We start from the raw sequence: 18534 nt of genomic DNA on the forward strand, positions 1-18534 counted from the left end.
CAGCCTTGAAGAGGGGTTCAGCCCCTTCTTCCCCATCCTCGCTCCTCCCTCGTCGTCACCATTGCACCCTCTGCCGTTATAGCCATCCTCGGCGGAGAGTGGGAGGCCGCAGCGATGCTCGCCGGTGTGACGCCCTGCTGCCTGGCCTTTTTCTCTCGTTCCTCGCAACCTCGGCATGGCCACGGGCGGATCTCACGGCGGCGTAAATCGGTGTTGGAGGTCGCGGTGGCGGAAATCAGCGCTGGAGGCGGCCGACGGCGAGCGAGAAGCTGAGGCGATGCTCCCGGCGGCAGTGCTGGAGGTCGCGGTGAGCGAAAATCGGTGTTGCCCTGCCGCCGCGCCCTCTTCCCTCGCTCCTCGCAATCAGGCATTGAGCGATGGGATTAGTTCAAAGACACAGGACCCACGATTGGTAAGTTAGTTTGGATGGCCAAGTTTGGCCAGCGAAAGAAGGAATTTGGCAACTCATTTGATTTAGCCATCCAAGTATAGAGGCTGATGGAGTGATACTTTTTACTAAAGTTACCAAATTTTGGTTTGGAGAGGTTATTATAGAGGCCGCTGGAGGCCTGGAGATGCTCTAACCTCTGCTGCTGCGGGTGCATTGCAGCTTCTGGCCCTGCCGACCACCCGTGTCCGTGTGTATTTCTTCTACTAGCTTCAGATCATGCGGTCCCCGCATCCTTCGCAAGCCAGGGCCTGGATGAGATCACAAGAGTGCATGTTAGGATCCCCGCACCACTTGAGCCGCTTGACGCACTGCCACTGCACCAACGGAACCCTCTTCCCCCGGCGGAATCCTTCAGCGGTCGCCCACTCGCCCCACCTTCTACTTTCGAAAATCTCATCAGGATTTGCCAGAACCCGTGCCGTGAACAGCAGGAGGTTAGAAACCTGATGCCGCATCGACCCTTGTCACCGCGCTCATGCCGATTTTACACGGCACAAGTGATGGAACATTCATATTTGTTGGTGACTTGTATCACCATAAACACCGCAAACACTGCGACACAAAGATCAAAAAAACAAAAAAAGGAACACTGAGGTGGTGTTTGAATTCAGGGACTTAATTTTAGTCTCTGTATTTAAACACTAATTTAGAGTATTAAATATAGACTACTTGTAAAATTAATTACATAAATGAAAGCTAATTTGCGAGATAAATTTTTTAAGCCTAATTAATCCATAATTAGAAAATGTTTACTGTAACATCACATAGGTTAATCATAGATTAATTAGACTCAATAGATTCGTCTTGCGAATTAGTCCAAGATTATGATTGGGTTTTATTAATAGTCTACGTTTAATATTTATAATTAGTGTCCAAACATCCGATGTGATAGGGACTTAAAGGTCTAGTTCCATCTAAACAGGGTCTCATCGACACTTTGTCTATTGATCCCACAAAAGTAGACAGACAGCAAAGCATTCTGCTGTTGGATAACACAATTATCATAGTACAACAAACCAACACTACAAACACAGCAGCGATCTACACATGTCCTCTCTCTCATCTCAAAATACAGAAACTAGTACAGGATTTGACATTACCTAAGTACTCCAGTACAATAACTTAAAATGCCCCATGCCCATATCAACTCTGAACCTTGGAGCAAACTTCTGCCGATATTACCTTCAGCTTCTTTTGTAGAGTACTTACCTATGCAAATACGCACCAGGATTTACCCCTGAATCTATTTATTTCTGAAGGCTCATTTTGATTAATTAATCTCCAAATAGACTACTAGTGAGTAGTAGGTCTGCACAAATGTTGCTCTGATGCCTGCTTACTTCCGTTCCTGTCCCCTTTCTTCACTTGTGAGGGACGAGTCAATGCTGCAAATGAAAAGAAGAAAAAAAGAGAAGCATATGGTTATACTGTCAAATTTAACTACTGAATTAAAGAGTTACTCAGAAAACTCATTCATTCAGTGATGCACTTCCCAAAGAGTCCTAACATGCCGGAAGCCATACAAAAGGCTTTTGCTACATGCTACTAGTAAACAACTTGCTGCTATACCTTTATTCAGTGCAAGCTATTATCAATAGAAAACACTGGCTTATCTAGACGCCTAGAATATTTTTTTAGATAAAGGAGATTTCTTGGGAATTATCCTGGTCACAAGACAACTTCCTAAGTTCTCGTCAGATACTTGCAGCATAAACATACTAGCAAAAGGCTAAACGACCAGCATGACACTTGGTACAACTACTCCAAGTATCTCGCAATGTGACTTGGCAGCTCAGCGCTGTTCCCTTCCATAGTCAGGAGCTTGTAGAAAAGATCCCTGCGCAAGGCAGCAACCCTACCCTGCGACAGACAAATGATGGGGAATCACGGTTATTATTCAGGTTAATCGAATTGGTGGAAAGAAAAAGAGGAAATGTATCAATGCAATGTGCTCACCGAATCTAGAACATTGCTCAGCTTGCCATCATAGAACTCGCGCGCATAGTATAATGTGTGAAAAACAGAGTTCCATCTGCAGCAGGAAGATGACTCAAATTTGTTATGGGATGAAATTTCATTTTCTTTTCTTTCTTGTGTATGTGTGGCATTGGCAGAAGCTACCCACTTTTGGCACCTCGGGCTAATCTTTGTGTGGTACGTACATGTCCATCCATCCGGGTTAATATCCCAGTCATCGAAGAATTTGTTTATACATGTTAGCAAGCCTGTGTGGATCATCGTAACTGTCTGACGGTGCTTAGCACTCACATCGGAGACCTCCCGGTGTTGCAAGACAGGGTCCAAAATGTGCATTTGCCTCTTCTCCCATGTCCCAAATGTAGCATGCCCATGTATCACTAGCTAATTGAACCGGGGAAATGAGCTGTATTTTCGAAATAAAATGGTTCACTAGTCAGTATATGTGATGATCAAAGGAGATTGGATAAAGAAACACAATATATAATCCGTACCAGTTGGCAGTTCTGTATTTTGTAGCCGCTAATATGTTGATCAAACATGTCACTGACTGCTTTCATGGAACTGAAGTTTCGTTCAAACATCAAAGCTTTCTAAAACCAAAATCAAGGGGAAAAGACACCAAGCTTTGGTCATTGTTTTAACCATGATTTCTTATATACATGTACATGTATACATATGTATATACATGTACATGTACATATGTATATACGTATATATATATATATATATACGTATATATATATATATATATATATATAGGACATTCATATGGGGCACCATGGTGCCCGGGCACCATGGTATCTAATGCACAAAATTACTCAAATTTTTCAAAATTTTCAAATTGTGAGTATATACCTAGTTATAATAATTTGATTCATACCTATACTTATCAACAAAAAAAACTCAAATTTAACTTTATTTCACAATCCATGATTACATACCTAACTAATTATATGTATGGATGCTATATACCTAGAATCAAAATCTAACAAAAACAAGTTCAAATTCAGTTCAAACTTGCTTTAAACTAGTTAGTAAAGTAGTTAATGTTAATACCTAAGTAATTGAAAAAGTTTCATACTCATTTGAATTGGGTATATACTCAATTTCAATAATGGTGCCCGGGCACCATGGAGCACCAAACAAATTTACTATATATATATATATATATATATATATATATATATATATATATGTGTGTGTGTGTGTGTGTGTGTGTGTGTGTGTGTGTGTGTGTGTGTACCGCGAATTGGGGTAGGAAGAAGTGACGCCACCGCTGCCCACATGGGTTTGTATTCATCTTGGCATCTAACTGTTGGTAGAGTCTGATCAATGCTGAACAAAGGTCCGCATGTAGAATACCACCGCGGATGACCTGCATTTTGATTTCCTTGGCACTTATCTCAATTGATGTAGGCTTGTCGTGCTTGAACCAAACCCTTCATATAGGATAAACAATTAAAAATCAGTACAAAGTTTTTGTGTAATGAGAATTCACGCATTTTTAAAGAACTCCTTTTGCACACACCCGGTTATATCGTCATCACATGACTCCTCAAGCCAACGGAATAATCTCCCAGCTAATATAGAGTTTGGCCACCATTCATGAACTGTGCGCATTGAAAACGATGACATGCAAGATGGCCTTAGATGATTCCCCGCCTCTTTCGTCATCTGCGTCTCGCAACGTTCTGATTGCCCTTGGTACTTATCCTGTGCACCATTGTTGTTTTGATCCAATGTGGCGCCGTCTCCTGCAACAGCAGCAACACAAACACGATAGATGCATTTCATTCTTTAAAATCTCTCATTTAATTTGTTGTGTGTTGGGTGGGTTCAAGGATATATACGAGGTGTATACGTACTCATGTTAGCTTCTCCCACAGCAGCTGCTGATACCAACCAATCGAGGAAACATTTGTCTTGCGTTTGGAAAACTGTGTTTTGGACTTGTGGGGGAAAAACAATAGTCACATTACTGCACATTACTCAGAAGTGTTTTTACCTTTTTTTTTTCTTGGCAAGCTAACCTTGATCCAACCCACGATGGTTTGTATGAACTGCTGACGTCGCTTGGGCTGGTGATTTTAATAGATGGTGATGTGCGATACGGGCCGTGCGTGACACCGACAACGGATTTGCACGGTCAGCAGCTGGATTTTGCTGCCCTCTTGCTGCATTTGCCAATTTGTTTGGCCCTAACAAGTCACCTTTGCCTGTGATGGATTGAAATGTTTGTGTCATGAGTACACATATATACTCGATCGAAAAATGCAACATCATGTCAAACGCAATACCTCTCAAATCAATGGGGGTTTGGGATCTATTTGCTGCAGAAGCCTCATGTGACAACTTGCTTCGTTTACGAGTAGTCTTGGCACCTTCTTTGACATGCATACGGTGCACAGAAACTAATTGTAAGTGTTTTTCTTTTCACTTTGAAAATGTAGAAACCTTTACTAGTATGAGCTTACCACCATGTGATGCAGTTCTTCGCATCGTTGCTGCTAGCATATCGTCAGTATCCACACCTTCGATTGCGCCATGTAATCGAGCGTTGGATCGATCGGGATTTGCTTGGACAGCTTGATCCATTACAGCCGAGTAACATTTCTCACCGTGTTCCGCTGCCAAAGCCTGCATGCCTTCCGTTAAAGATGAAAAAACGAGGCCGCATTTCTCGTTGTGCTTCGCTAACAATGCCAGAATGCCTTCCTGCGTTGCCTGAAATGAATCTTTGATCTCTGCCATGGCCTCATCCAACATCTGCGTGCATCGTTCGCCAAAATGACGCGATAGATCGGACAGCTGCAACGAGAATAGAAAAAAAACACAAATATTAAGGAAAAATCTAATATCAAATAAATAGAAGAGGTGAGGCTTTAAACCCAGGCTAGCTAGCTAGCCCACCACCTTGGAGGTAGCGAGAAGACCCTGGGCGTTTCTCAACAAAAGGACGGGATTAATTAGTTTCAGAATCGATTTAATTAGCAAGGTGTAATATGCAACTAGTTTTGTTGGGATGAAGGGATTAGCGGCTAACCTTGGCAGGCAGGTCGTTGCCATGGCTATCGCTATTGCTCGGGTCAGTGTCGTCGTCGTCCGAAACGTCTATGGGCTCCTCGTAAGCATCACACCGAGCTTTACCTTTGCCCTTCATTGATGAAGAAACAACTGACTCAACAACATTTTTTCGCTTCAAAATGGAGTACTACGCAGTAATACGCTTAGCTTTGATCTCTACCGTCTTAGTAAAGCACAATCGTATTTTTTCCCTTCCCACTGAAAAACCGCTGAAAAAAATCCATTGTATATAAAAAAAAGAGACCAAACCTAAAGAGATTCTGAAAAAGAGAGAAAAGAAAGAATCACGTTCAGCAGATCCCGTCCCGTTGCAATGCTTGAGCCCGAGGCAGCCTGTGACTACTCCCTCCGTCCCTCCCAAACTAATAAGCGTGTGTTTGGTTTGGGGACAAAGTGGGATGGGTTAGACCTATCCCAGTTTTTTAGGATGGGATAGTTCCAGTTGTCTGTTTGGTTTGTGGTATGGGATGGTTATAGTTTTTTGTTTGGTAGAAGGGATTGAGGTGGGATGGGATGGAGAACTTTCACGGACCGTTAGGGCCGTCTGGCTCCCAGCGGCTACCTCGCAGACGAGCGGCGGCGGTCGTTCACAGAGGCGGAGGAGGTTGCAGACGAGGCGGCGGCTGGACGCGGAGGCGCGCGCGGCGGCAGTCGCGGACGAGGCGGCGGCTGCGCACGGAGGCGGAGGCGGTCGCGGAGGCGAGGCGAGGCCCGGACGAGCGGCGGCAGTCGGTCGCGGAGGCGGAGGCGGAGGCGGTTGAGGACGAGGCGGCGGCCGGACGCGGAGGTGGCGGCGGTCGCGGACGAGGCGGCAGCCGCTCACGGAGGCGGAGGCGAGGAGAGGCGCGGATGAGCGGCGGCAGTCGGCCGCGGAGGCGGAGGCGGTTGCGGACGAGGCGGCGTCGGACGTGGAGGCGGCGGCGGCCGCGCACGGAGGCGGAGGCCAGGAGAGGCGCGGACGAGCGGCGGCAGTCGGTCGCGGAGGCGGAGGCGGTCGCGGACGAGGCGGCGGCCGGACGCGGAGGCGGCGGCGGTCGCGGATGAGGCGGAGGCCGCGCACGGAGGCAGATGCGAGGAGAGGCGCAGACGAGCGGCGGCAGTCGGTCGTGGAGGCGGAGGCGGTTGCAGACGAGGCGGCGGCCGGTCGCGGAGACGGAGGCGGTCGCGGACGAAGCGGCGGCTGGTCCTGGAGGCGGCGGCGGTCGTGGGGGCAAGGCGGCGGCGGGCGCGGATGAGGCGGCGTCGGTCGCAGACGAGTGGCGGCAGTCGCGGATGAGCTGACGCCGTGCGCTCGTCCCAGGTGGGACGAGTTCGTCCGGCTCTTTTTCCCGGATCGATTGGTCCCGGATGAGGAATATTACTCTCCAGGGACCAATCCATCCTACCCACCCCTCAACCAAACACCTCTAAAAGGTTCGTCCCATCCCATCCCAGCAACCAAACACTACCTAAGTTCATTTTTAACCAATCTCACACATACCAATACAAAACCAACCAACAACTAGAATACATATACTTTATTAAATCTTAATGCAACGATAACTCTAAAAATAAACTTATTTTAAGATAAATATAAAAGCTAAAAACAAATTTATTATGAAACGGAGGAAATAATTCCTACTACTAGTAACAGTGAAACACCATCATCTCGCTGCAATAAACCCACCATTTTGGCCCCAACCCCTTCTAGTGAACGATGCCGTAATGGCGTAATGGGCCATATTTTGCTTACAGATACTCTTTTCGTCCCATAATATAAAGGATTTTTAAGGGACATGACACATACTAGTACTACAACTCTAGACTGATTTGTCACATTACTCGAAAATCCCTTATACTATATGATTGAGGAAATATTTCGTCTAGGCTGAAGAAAAAAAAAAGAACAGTAGAAAAAAAAATGCACGAAGCGGGCGGAGCGATGAGAGGGGGGATTGTCACCTACCTTGGCTGGCATCCTGCACCTCGTCGGCGCCGGCGGGCCGCGTTTGCCGCTACTTGGGAACGTTGGACGGCGAGGAAACGGCGGGGAAGACGACGGCGATCCTTCCTCATCAGTGGGAGTGGGACTGGAAGGATGGAAGGGGGAACCAGCACTGGACCTGGAGAAGATCATGGCCATGGGTGCTACTACTAGTCCAAGAGGGAAGTGAGCTCTGCTGCTGCTGCTGCTACTTCTACTACTCCAGTCAACTGAGACACAGCACCAGTCAGCATGGTGCTTGTGTGAGAAGGAACGGCAGCCGAAACTGTTGAGAGCATCGCGAAGAGCATTTGCTACTTCTCCCAGCAGTAGAACTGCATTTGATAGAACCGAAGAACTGCTACTCCAACAGTACGGTTGAGCTGACAGCATTTTCTATCAACCGGAGAACTGTTACTCCAACAGTAGAGGTTGCACAGTCGCAGCCTGTGGGCCACCACGGCATTGGTTCCTTTACTGCTGTAGCTGCCACCTGCCGCGCGGCCGCCGGAAACACCCGTTCTGCCTTCCGCCGCCTCTGTCCTGCCGACCACCAAAAACCACACAGCACACCGCATAGTGATAGATTAGTGTATGGAGTAATTAATTAAGGCTGTGTTTAGACTGTGGAAAAGTTGGAAGTTGAAAAAAAGTTGGTAGTTTATGTGTGTAGGAAAGTTTTCGATGTGATATGTGATGGAAAGTTGAGAATTTAGGGGAACTAAACACGGCCTAAGAATTAGCAAAAATTTAAAAATAAGTTAATATGATTTTTTTAAACATTTTTATAGAAAACTTTCAAAAACCACTATTAGTAGTTTGGAAAACATATGTGTAAAAAACGAGAGAGTGAAATTGGAAAGGCGTAGTAAATAACACACCGGGGGTTTAGAATTTCAGATCATGCGATCTTCGCAAGCTGGATGAGATCAAATGACAAAAGCTGACAAATTAGGCTGCTTTCATTTCTCCTATAAGAGTTGGATGAAATTTTGGATACTCGTGGCACGTTTTTCAAATTGCTAAACGGTACGTTTCGTGCGAAAACTTTTTATATAAAAGTTGCTCTAAAATATCAGATCAATCCATTTTTTAAGTTTGTTATAATTAAAACTCAATTAACCGCACGTTATTACCACCTCGTTTTGCGTGAAACACTTAATTTTTATCTTCATTTTTATCTCCAGGAGATACAAACACCACCTTAATCTTCATTGTCCCAACTTAGGGTGTATTTTAGAGTAGAACGAACTAGAAGATAGAAAAGATATACAAAATGAGAAAAATCATTAGCGCACGATTAATTAAGTATTAATTATTTAAAACTTTTAAAAAATAAATTAGTATGTTTCTAAAGTATTTTTTTCTTGCAAAAACTAGGATTGCTAGCCCACACACTCCCAAGAAAATAAACTAGCACCAAGCCCAGTCGACAATTGCTAGCCCTACAAAGGGGTCAAATACGCTATGCCCATCACCAGCTCCAAGTAGCCAAACCCTGATGGACATCCAGCCATTGCCACAGAGAAAGGTTGTGAGGGGAGAGCGTGAGAGAAGATTCACTCGTCCCCCACAAAGACTCAATGGCGACATCTAAGTGCGTCGTGCGCAGAATAAACCATTTGAAGGCTGAGATGGTAAGAGACAAGGCTTCTTAGACAATGCCTCCAAGGAAGTCACGGTGCTAGAAACACTACCACAACTGCCTTGCCTACCTATCCACTGATTACACTTGGCTTTCAAGTAAAGAATCTCACTAGGAAGGAGAGGGAGGTATCTCGACAACACCCTCAGGAGAGATCACAACGCCCAAAGCGTCACCATTGTCGACCAAGATCACCAAGCTATGCTTTCACTTGTAGGCCCTCCCCTAACATTGCAGCTCTGTCACCCTACCACCAAGCAACTACTACTACCAGTATGCGATCTTCGCCAAGCTGGCGCCCCTCCACTGACCAGCTCTCCATTCGAAGCAGACCTCAAGGGACCTTATGCCGCTTCCTCCGCCACGTTAATAGCCCTTTGTCAACTACCATCACTTCTTTCGTGCATCAGATCAAAGTGCACCCATCATGTCCGCCTCCAAGCGTCGTTCCTCGTTGTAAGCCTCCCACACGAAGCGAGGGCGGCAAGATCCAGCCACCTCTGTTGCCCAAACACCACTCCGTCCTTTTTCCAAAGCTTCCCATGATCTGATCTGATAAGTAGATCAGCCGTAGTATGGGAGAAGCACTGAGGATGAAAAGAGAGCATTCCCAACGAGTCAACGCCAATATCGCTCACGGGGAGGCATGGTCGCATGGGGAAGAGGGAAAAAGGTTAAGACACAAAGAGGCATGATTGCGACAAACTGACAATGCATCAACTTTTGGTTGGAGGGATATCTCTCCATGGGAGATGGCAATTTAACTTTTGAGTGTGTTTAATTGGTGGGCTGGATGAGTCGTCGAGAGAGGAAATATTCCACAAAGATATATGAAGATATCTGCCCTTGCTAATTTTGACTATTAGTAATTGATTAGCGATAATATATTTTGTTGTTAATTACTTCCTCCATTTCACAATATAAGTCATTCTAGCATTTTCCACATTTATATTGATATTAATGAATCAATATAGTATCTAGATTCATTAATATCAATATAAATGTGGGAAATGCTAAAATAACTTACATTGTGAAACGGAGGGAGTAGTAATTAACGTGTCACTAATTAGATGTAAGTAGTCCAATTTTTTAATCAATTAGTATAGTTTCGGGTAGAATTAATGATACCTAATCTTTGTCTTCATTACCATTACCTAATAGTTTGTTGTTTATATTTAATCCATTCTAGTCAATCTAAACAAATAAGAAATTGAATAGGCAAAAATTAAACTACCATATCCCTTAAAATATAAATGGTCAATATCTTATTCAATCTTGACAACCAACCAAATACATCTTTATTAGCCACAATTCACACACGGCCCAAGCAATCCACACACGGCCCAACCCAGAAACCTTCCAGATTCCTGCACCTCTCGACACTTTTGGCGTCACCCTCGCCTATGCCAAATGCCAATGACGCACTGGCGCTGCACGAACTGAACCCACCTGCTACCTCTGAAATCTCTTCAGGATAGCCAGGAAATCTTCAGGATAACCACACTCGTTTCCGTGCACAACAGGCTAGAACCCAGATGCTGCATCCCTCGCTCCTTTTCAGGTTAGGGCTGTGTTTAGATTCAAAGTTTGGATCCAAACTTCAGTCCTTTTCCATCACATCAACCTGTCATAAACACATAACTTTTCAATCACATCATCACCAATTTCAACCAAAATTCAAACTTTGCGCTGAACTAAACACAGCCTAAAAACACAAATACCGACAGAATTATAGCCGTATTAAATAGACTAAAAAATAATTAATTGCACAGATTGCGACTAATTTACTAGACGAATCTTTTAAATCCAATTGCTCCATGATTTAATAATATGGTGCTACAATAAACATTTGCTAATAATAAATAATTTAGGCCTAATAAATTCATGTCGCTATTTACCGACGAATTCGAATTCTATAATTAGTTTTTTTATTAGTGTCCGAACACCTCATGCAATACTCTATATAATACTCGATATGCACGCCAAAACTTTACACCCTCGTCTAAACACCCCCCATCCCCCATGTATCGATCCATTCCATAAGACTGTTACAGCGTCATGCAGTGGCACGGTACAAGTGATACCATCACGTACAACACGTTACAGATGCTTCATCTTACAGCATAATCTTCCAAAACCAACCAGTTGTAAACTTGGTTTATTATACTCTCACAGAAGTAGACAAACTGCATACCATTCTGCTGTCCCGTAACATAATTATTACGTTGGTACAAGAAACCAATGCTTCTAAACATAGAAGCGCTACAAACACAACCGCGATCTGCTACGTGTATCGTATGCTGATCGCGGATTGTTATGGAACTGGAGATACAGATTACAGACCGGCTACAATAACACTTAAGATGCCCCCGTGCCCACATCAACTCTGCACCTTACGGGAGGAAACGACGCCTGGTGCCGCAGAAGCGTGCCTATCTGCCATGGATATTACCTTCAGCAATTTGACCGGGCACTTATCTATGCAAATATGCACCAGGATTTACCCATGCATCTATCGACTACTTAGGCTCATCTTGATTTATTAATCTCCAAATAAAGTAGTGAGCAGCAGGTCTTGCACAAATGTTGCTCTGACACTCGCTTGCTTCCGTTTCTGTTCCCTTTCTTCCCTTGTGAGGGATGAGTCAATACTGCAAATGAAAAAAAAAAATTAGCAGATCATTCAACTGCCAAAATTTGAAATTTATAATGTATACCTCCCAAATAGTCCTAACATGCAGGAAGCCATACAGCAGCTTGTTGCTACACGCTACTCATCAGTCAAACAACTTGCTACTGTACATTTATTCAGTACTTCGTACAATGCTATTATCAACGGAATATACTGGCTTATCTTATTGGACTCGAATTATTGTGATCAAACATGAGCTCATGTTCTCTGAACGTATTGTACTTAAAATTGCATTGAAACTAAACATTGACATAGGGCACGAGTACAACAATAGCTTTTATGAAATTTTGTGATGAGTCAGATAGCGATGCTAGTTCTGAATTTGCAAGACAACCAAGTCTCAGGTGTTATTCAGGAGGATAACAAGGAACAAGGTAATCACTACAACCTTCGAGTATACCACGTGTTTCTATCTAGCACGAACAAGAGCAAATACCTTGAATCCCATGGCTGAGCAGGTGTCTCTTTTATCACAGATGCATCATCTGGAATGGAAATAGGTGGTTTTGATGTTTCCTCTGTGTCTGATGTTGGAAAGCTAAGGCCAAACGATGACAGAAGAGGGTCAGCTGAAATATTTGTTGTGTTGCTGCTGTTGTTTGACCTATGTCCCCCACCTCCCAGAAGCACCTGCAAATGGGCTTCACGTAGATCTCGACTCAGCAAAGATAGGGCTTGACTGCCTGGAATAACGAATCTGCGCAACCTGCGACGATTCTGCAGGTTGTATAAAATTAGCAAACCTCAAGCGTGAACCTCTCAAAACTCAAAAATATATATCTTTTATGCATCAGCTGTCATCCACAGCATGTATTACATGGGGCTGATTGGTTGAGTAGGCACTAGATAAATATACAGGAAAGCGGAAGTACCTTGAACAAGTACCCATGTTGCACAGTGATATGATTAAGCATATCTTTTGCAATCTTATCAGAACATATAGGGCAAGGCTGAAATGAAGGAAAGAAACAATCAAAACAAGACAATAAACTGTTATCTAGAATATTACAAGGAAAGAAAATATATTTCCAGCCATGTATAGAGCTTGCAGTAGAACAGATAAACACAAGATTATGCAGTTGAGGAATAAGAAAAGAGGCATCTGTGTGAGTCCAACACAGAACAATTTGATTTTTTTTTCACAAAATACAAAAGCTAATCTGTTTTTACACCTTACGCAAAGCAGCTGCACAACAAGATGGCAAGAGCAAACTTTCTCTTTCACTCCAGGTTCCATAACACATACTCAAGTTTTACCTAATAAACGAACTAGTGACCATATGAACTTCGGACAAGCTGATCCTGAAAACTGAGGCAAGCAAAATTTAGGCCTCCTTTGAAACAAAGGATTTGTGGAGGAATTTTGTAGGATTCCAATCCTATAGGAAAGTTTCATATTTGGTCCTCTGAAACAAAGGATTGGAGCTTCTCAAATCCTATGAAATTCCTTAGGAATGGCTCAATACATGTAGATTTTAGAGGAAAGCTAGCAAGAGATACAACCTCTTGGAAAATTTCCTTTGAGTCTATCTTTGTCATCTATTTCCTGTGCTTCTCCTATTCATGTATTTTACCATTCCTCATTTCAACTGGAGCCTTAACTTATCTTTGGAGAGCTGATGGCTATATATATTAACCACAGTTAAGTACGCTATCATTTCCTCAAGCATTTGCTTATAACATCAACGATTGCCAACATTTCCACTTCTTTTTTTTTTGCCTCTCCATATACCTATTTTTGCGCAGCCCCAAATCTGGTCGTGGCTCCATGCAAAACTACAAACTTGATTACTACTTTCGATGCCCAAGAGAATGATCCAACTAAAATTGCATCGCTGTACAGGTCAACACCTCAAGCTTTCCATCTTTTAATTCAGCAACATATGCTCTAAGCATGAGCTCGTCCTCCAGGTCAACCAAAACAAAGAACGCCATCTCTTCTACTCATCCAACAAGAGCAGATTACGAGGGGGACGAACAACTCACCGCCGCATGGGGCTCGAAGGGGTGCTCCTCCTCCAGGTGCGCGCAGAGGGAGACGACGTCGTGGTCCTCGTAGCAGTAGGGGCACGCGAACTCCGGCCTCACCTCCTCGTCCATGTCCACCTCCTCCATCCCCGCTCGATCTGCACCCAGCAAAACCAAACCAAATAATCAGAAAAAAAAAATCCCCCCATTAAACAGCCCCCGCACCGCACGGCAAAAGGGAGAAATCGAACAAATCCGAGGAGAAGAGAGAGAGAGCGAGGTGGACGCACCGGCGTGGCCGAGCTGCGCGGCGTAGAACCGCTTGGCGGCGGCCAGGCGCGAGATCCAGTGCTCCGAGTCCATAGGCTTCGGCGGAGCGGGTAAGATAAGGCTCGCTCCCCTCCCCTCCCCCACTCTCCTCTCCTCGTAGCGTTGGCCGCCGCTCCTCTCCTCGGCTCCACGCGATCAGCACGGCGGAGATGTAGCTCGGCGGGGTCGTCGGCGGGGAGAGGAGGAGGAGGGGGAGGAGATAGTCTCCTCGTGCCTTATCGGGAGGTGAGGTGAGGTGAGATGCGGGGGAGGAGTGAGGAATGGAGCTAGGTATACCGCGGGTTTTTTTTTTTATTCTTTGGGCACCGGGTCGCGACTCGCGAGGTCGCCGTCCCCCGCCGCGTCATCGACTCCTCACCAGCCAAGCCGGTGGCTGCCGCTGCCTCCCGGTGTTTTTGGGCGGTTTTACTCTTACCCCGCCGTGAAACGGAAACACGCCGCGTCGCCTTTGTCGCCGCCCACCGTATGGTGGATTGGTGGGGCCACGCCGCGGCGCCGGCGGCGTTCGCGCCAAATGCCCACAGCGTACGGGCGTGGGAGTAAAATTCGTTGGCATAAAATCGCATCCGTCACCGTGAGCCCGTGAGACCGGACCGTGGCCGAGACGGCGAACGGCCGAGGACGGGGTGAGCCGGGCTCCGCTTGACCGCGTGAGGTCGGCGCATGGTCGGGCTAGCGTGGGCCGTGGGGTGGAGTTCGTGTGTCGGCAACAGCGTGGTGGTGTCGCTCCAGCGACGCGTGTTGGTAGCCATGGCACATCGGGACGACCGGACGAGTATACGTCCATTCTTCTCTCAGTACTCCCTAGTCCCTAGTCTTAAAAAAAAAAACTCAATTCCTAACGTTAGTTCCAATTTTTTTTTCCAAACTTCTAACTTTTTCATCACATCAAAACTTTCCTACGCACACAAACTTCCAACTTTTTTATCACATCATCGTAATTTTAACCAAACCAATTTCAGTGTGAACTAAACACAGCCTGTTTCCGTATATAACGTTTGACCGTCCGTCTTATTTGAAAAAATTATAAAAAAATTTAAAAAGATAAGTCATCCATAAAGTATGTTTTATCATCTAACAACAATAAAATTACTAATCATAAAAAAAATCATATAAGACGAACGATCAAACGTTTGACACGGAAATCCAAGAATTGAGTCTTTTTTGGAGCGGAGAGAGTGTCTTTTTAGAACGGAGGGAGTAGGAGTTACTAGCAGTAACTCAGTTCAGTCATTATAATTTTTAAACGGTTAAATGTGTCAAATGCTGCGTTTCTTGAAAGAATTTTCTATATAAAAGTTGCTTCAAAATACGAAATAAATTTATTTTTCAATCTTCTAATAATTATTAAAACCCAATTAACATACATTAATGATTTTTTTCCTAACTTTAATCTACGGGGCCATGACCGGAGTTGGGTGCAAAAGCACTGATAAGCCTACTACCATTCTTTAACCCACTCCTAAATTAAACCCTCTAACTAAGGATGCAAACGGACCGACCCACGAATTTACTTATAGGTCAAATACTAGATGATAACCGCATCTAAATATGCAAGTGGGTCAATATATACTCATTTTTAGGTCAAATTATTAGGTAACCCGCGGGTTACCCACTAATTTAACTCGCGGGTTACCCACTAATTTTATCTATAAGTGGGTTCGCGGACAAGCCCGCTTGCAACCCTACCTCTAACCCAAAACTATCTTGACTTGTCAACAATTACGGATTACGGGTACAACTTCCCAGTCCATTTCAGAATGAACATTTTGTACCATCAAAATTTCGTGCAATAGGTACAACAACATCTACACCTAGGCATTTTTAGTTTTTTACTCCAAAGCAATGTGAATCAGACTACCAACCTGAAAGAGATTGTACAAAGGAATTCCTCCTCTATGCACCACAAAAGCTGTGTATAACGTTTCTACTAGTTCTCATCAGTATCTCACACATCTAAGGCCGCATTGCCTTTTTGCATCGTGTCACATGACCTGAAAAAGCTCTCAACGAGAAATTCGTCGCGGCTGCCGGATGATCACCAGTTCAACACCACCAACACAAGAAAAGGCTTTGATACTACATCGGTGCAGTTGCTCGATCTACTGCCCCAGCAGCCGCTTGACGCCGGACTTCTGGTCGGCGGTGAGCCTCGCCGGGAACTTGATGTCGAACTTGACCCTGAGATTGCCCTTCTTGGAGGGGTCCTTGGGGATGGGCATGCCCTCGCCGCGGACGACCTCCTCGTAGCCCGGGTTGATGACGGAGGTGATCGGGATCGTCAGGCTGCGGCCGTCGAGCGTAGTCAGGTGGACGGTGTGGCCGGTCAGGGCCTCGGCGAGCGGTATCTTCTGCGTCACGACGAGGTCGTTGCCGTCACGGGTGAACACCGGGTGCGGCTTCTCGTCGATGATGAAGACGAGGTCGGCCGGGATCACGTTCGGCTGCTCGTTTCCTTTCTCCGGGAAGGTGATCTTGGTGCCCTTCTTCCACCCAGGCTTCACATCGATGGTCAGGATCTCCTCCACTGGAATTGTCTTCCTGCACAATCACAATGAGCAGCATTGTTCAGTACACAATACGAACTGAAACATAAGGCTCTGCCACATTGGATTATTAGATTAAGGACCGAGGAGAATTGCTCAAGCAATTGATTAAATACTAATATAGCTAACAAATACAACTAGCTTAAAGAAGTTGTCTACACAATGCAGTTTGTGAAGAAATCATAATATTAGAAGCGTGGCACAAATAATCCATATCTCAATTACTATCTATCTAGAACACGCTGTAATTTGGAGAATGTATGAAATTAAAACTATTTGGATGGAAACAGTTTTAAGCATCCATCCCAAATTCAATTGACACAAGTGCTGCAGTACTAAATAAGTACTGCTAACAAAAATCGCTAATGGCCGTTCGAAAAAAACAAAAATCGCTGATGCTAATTGCATACTAAATCAAAACAGTTTTAAGCATCCATCACAATTTCCAATCTGATAACAGTGCTACAATACTAAATCAGTACTAACAAGTGACAAATCGTTAATGCTAGGACATACTCCAGTAAACAAGATTGTTAATTTTGTGATCTGTGAAGCAAAGGGAGAGAGACTTACCCACTGGCGTCAGCGATTTCCCTGGAAATCTTCATCTTCTTGGTGGTGCCTTTGTAGAGCTCCTCCAGGCTGCACGGCAGCTTCCTCTCGATCGCCGGCGCCTTCAACGCCCTCCCGGCGCCACCGCCGTGCATCCCGTGGTGCCCGTCGGCGCCGCCGCCGAACGCCGAGCCGAAGATGTCGTCCCCGAAGATCGACGACGAGAACCGCGTGCCGCCTGTCCGCATCCCGGGCCCTCCCCCCATGCCGCCGCCCATGCCACCGCCCATGCCGCCGAACGGGCTGGACGAGCCGAAGAACTCCGCGAAGATGTCCTCCGCGTTGCGCGGGTTGAACCGGAACACGTTGGGCCCGTCGCCGCCGGTGGAGAAGAACGTCGCGCCTCCCGGGCCGGCCCCGCCGGCGCCCGGCGGCGGGACCTGCCCCTTGAGCCCCTCCTCGCCGTACTGGTCGTACACCGCTCGCTTCTGCGGGTCGCTCAGCACCTACGCCGACACCCAGCACAAGCACAAACACAAACACCATGGAAGCGTCACGTCATTGCCCAATTCAGCAAAAAAACGAATCCACTCAGAAACAGATCTCTGTCTGGCTGCTTACCTCGTACGCCTCGGAGATCTGCTTGAACTTGTTCTCCGCCTCCTTCTTGTTGTTGGGGTTCTTGTCAGGGTGCCACTTCATGGCGAGCTTGCGGTACGCCTTCTTGAGGTCGTCGTCGCTGGCGGCCTTGTCGACGCCCAGGATCTTGTAGTAATCCATCCCCATGGGCTAAAACCTTCTTGAGCTCGATCTGTTCGGCCTCTTGGGTGTGGTCGCGTCGCGTTCTTGGCTATTCTCGCCGGAGAGGAGAGCTTCGTGTTGCCGTCGCTGCGGTTGTGTGGTTTGGTACGATGCTGGGGGGAGAGAGAGGGGGGAAGAAAAGAGGGGAGAGAGAAGAGTCTGGAGAGGGAGGAGAGAAGAGGAGTGTGGAGATGGGTGTGGAAGCTTCCAGAACGTCCTGGAGGGCGCGCGCGCTATCTCGGTGCACGTGAGACGGACGGACGCGTAGTTGGTTCGGTTGGGTCGGAAATATTCTGCGCTCATCCGTCGTCAGCTGCCAGCCTGCCACGTTTGCAGCTTGGGTCCAAACTTTTCGATGAGAGAATTTACGCAAGAATTTATACGATTAAAATGTTATATAAAATTTTCCATGGAGAGCTTTGATTTTAAGGATTTGGAGTTTTCCAAATCCTACAAAAATTACTATGAGTCTCATTGGTTAGCCTAATAACTCAAAATAAGAGCTAAAATTTGAATTTTCGA

At 45.7% G+C, this 18534-nt stretch overlaps 3 protein-coding genes across 4 annotated transcripts; all 3 read right to left on the bottom strand.

Moving 5' to 3' along the window:
* Positions 1-1416: 1416 nt before the first annotated feature.
* LOC9268712 (uncharacterized) lies at positions 1417-7738 on the bottom strand. The gene is made up of 12 exons (XM_015781882.3): positions 7461-7738; positions 5475-5585; positions 4906-5239; positions 4729-4815; positions 4462-4647; positions 4297-4380; positions 3960-4185; positions 3675-3870; positions 2923-3021; positions 2577-2834; positions 2408-2483; positions 1417-2311 (listed from the first exon to the last, which is right to left on the bottom strand). Exons 1-10 carry the CDS (start codon positions 7635-7637, stop codon positions 2709-2711), a joined length of 1626 nt encoding a protein of 541 aa, XP_015637368.1. The 5' UTR covers positions 7638-7738; the 3' UTR covers positions 1417-2311; positions 2408-2483; positions 2577-2708.
* Positions 7739-11112: 3374 nt separating this feature from the next.
* On the bottom strand, positions 11113-14640 carry LOC4339608 (protein DEHYDRATION-INDUCED 19-like). Of its 2 annotated transcripts, NM_001420880.1 has the most exons (5): positions 14074-14640; positions 13802-13941; positions 12688-12765; positions 12252-12532; positions 11113-11774 (listed from the first exon to the last, which is right to left on the bottom strand). In NM_001420880.1, the coding sequence occupies exons 1-5, from the start codon at positions 14144-14146 to the stop codon at positions 11666-11668; spliced, it is 681 nt and encodes a 226-aa protein (NP_001407809.1). In that variant the 5' UTR covers positions 14147-14640; the 3' UTR covers positions 11113-11665. The 2 variants fall into 2 exon arrangements, with proteins under 2 accessions (NP_001407809.1, XP_015640093.1); XM_015784607.3 differs by lacking the exon at positions 12688-12765 and having other exon boundaries at positions 11253-11774; positions 14074-14375.
* A 1202-nt stretch (positions 14641-15842) lies between these two features.
* Positions 15843-18159, bottom strand: LOC4339609 (dnaJ homolog subfamily B member 4). The gene is made up of 3 exons (NM_001420879.1): positions 17833-18159; positions 17233-17717; positions 15843-16654 (listed from the first exon to the last, which is right to left on the bottom strand). Exons 1-3 carry the CDS (start codon positions 17995-17997, stop codon positions 16216-16218), a joined length of 1089 nt encoding a protein of 362 aa, NP_001407808.1. The 5' UTR covers positions 17998-18159; the 3' UTR covers positions 15843-16215.
* Between the last annotated feature and the right edge of the window lie 375 nt (positions 18160-18534).

Source organism: Oryza sativa, chromosome 5 (assembly GCF_034140825.1).
Source record: "Oryza sativa Japonica Group chromosome 5, ASM3414082v1".
Classification (NCBI taxonomy): domain Eukaryota; kingdom Viridiplantae; phylum Streptophyta; class Magnoliopsida; order Poales; family Poaceae; genus Oryza; species Oryza sativa.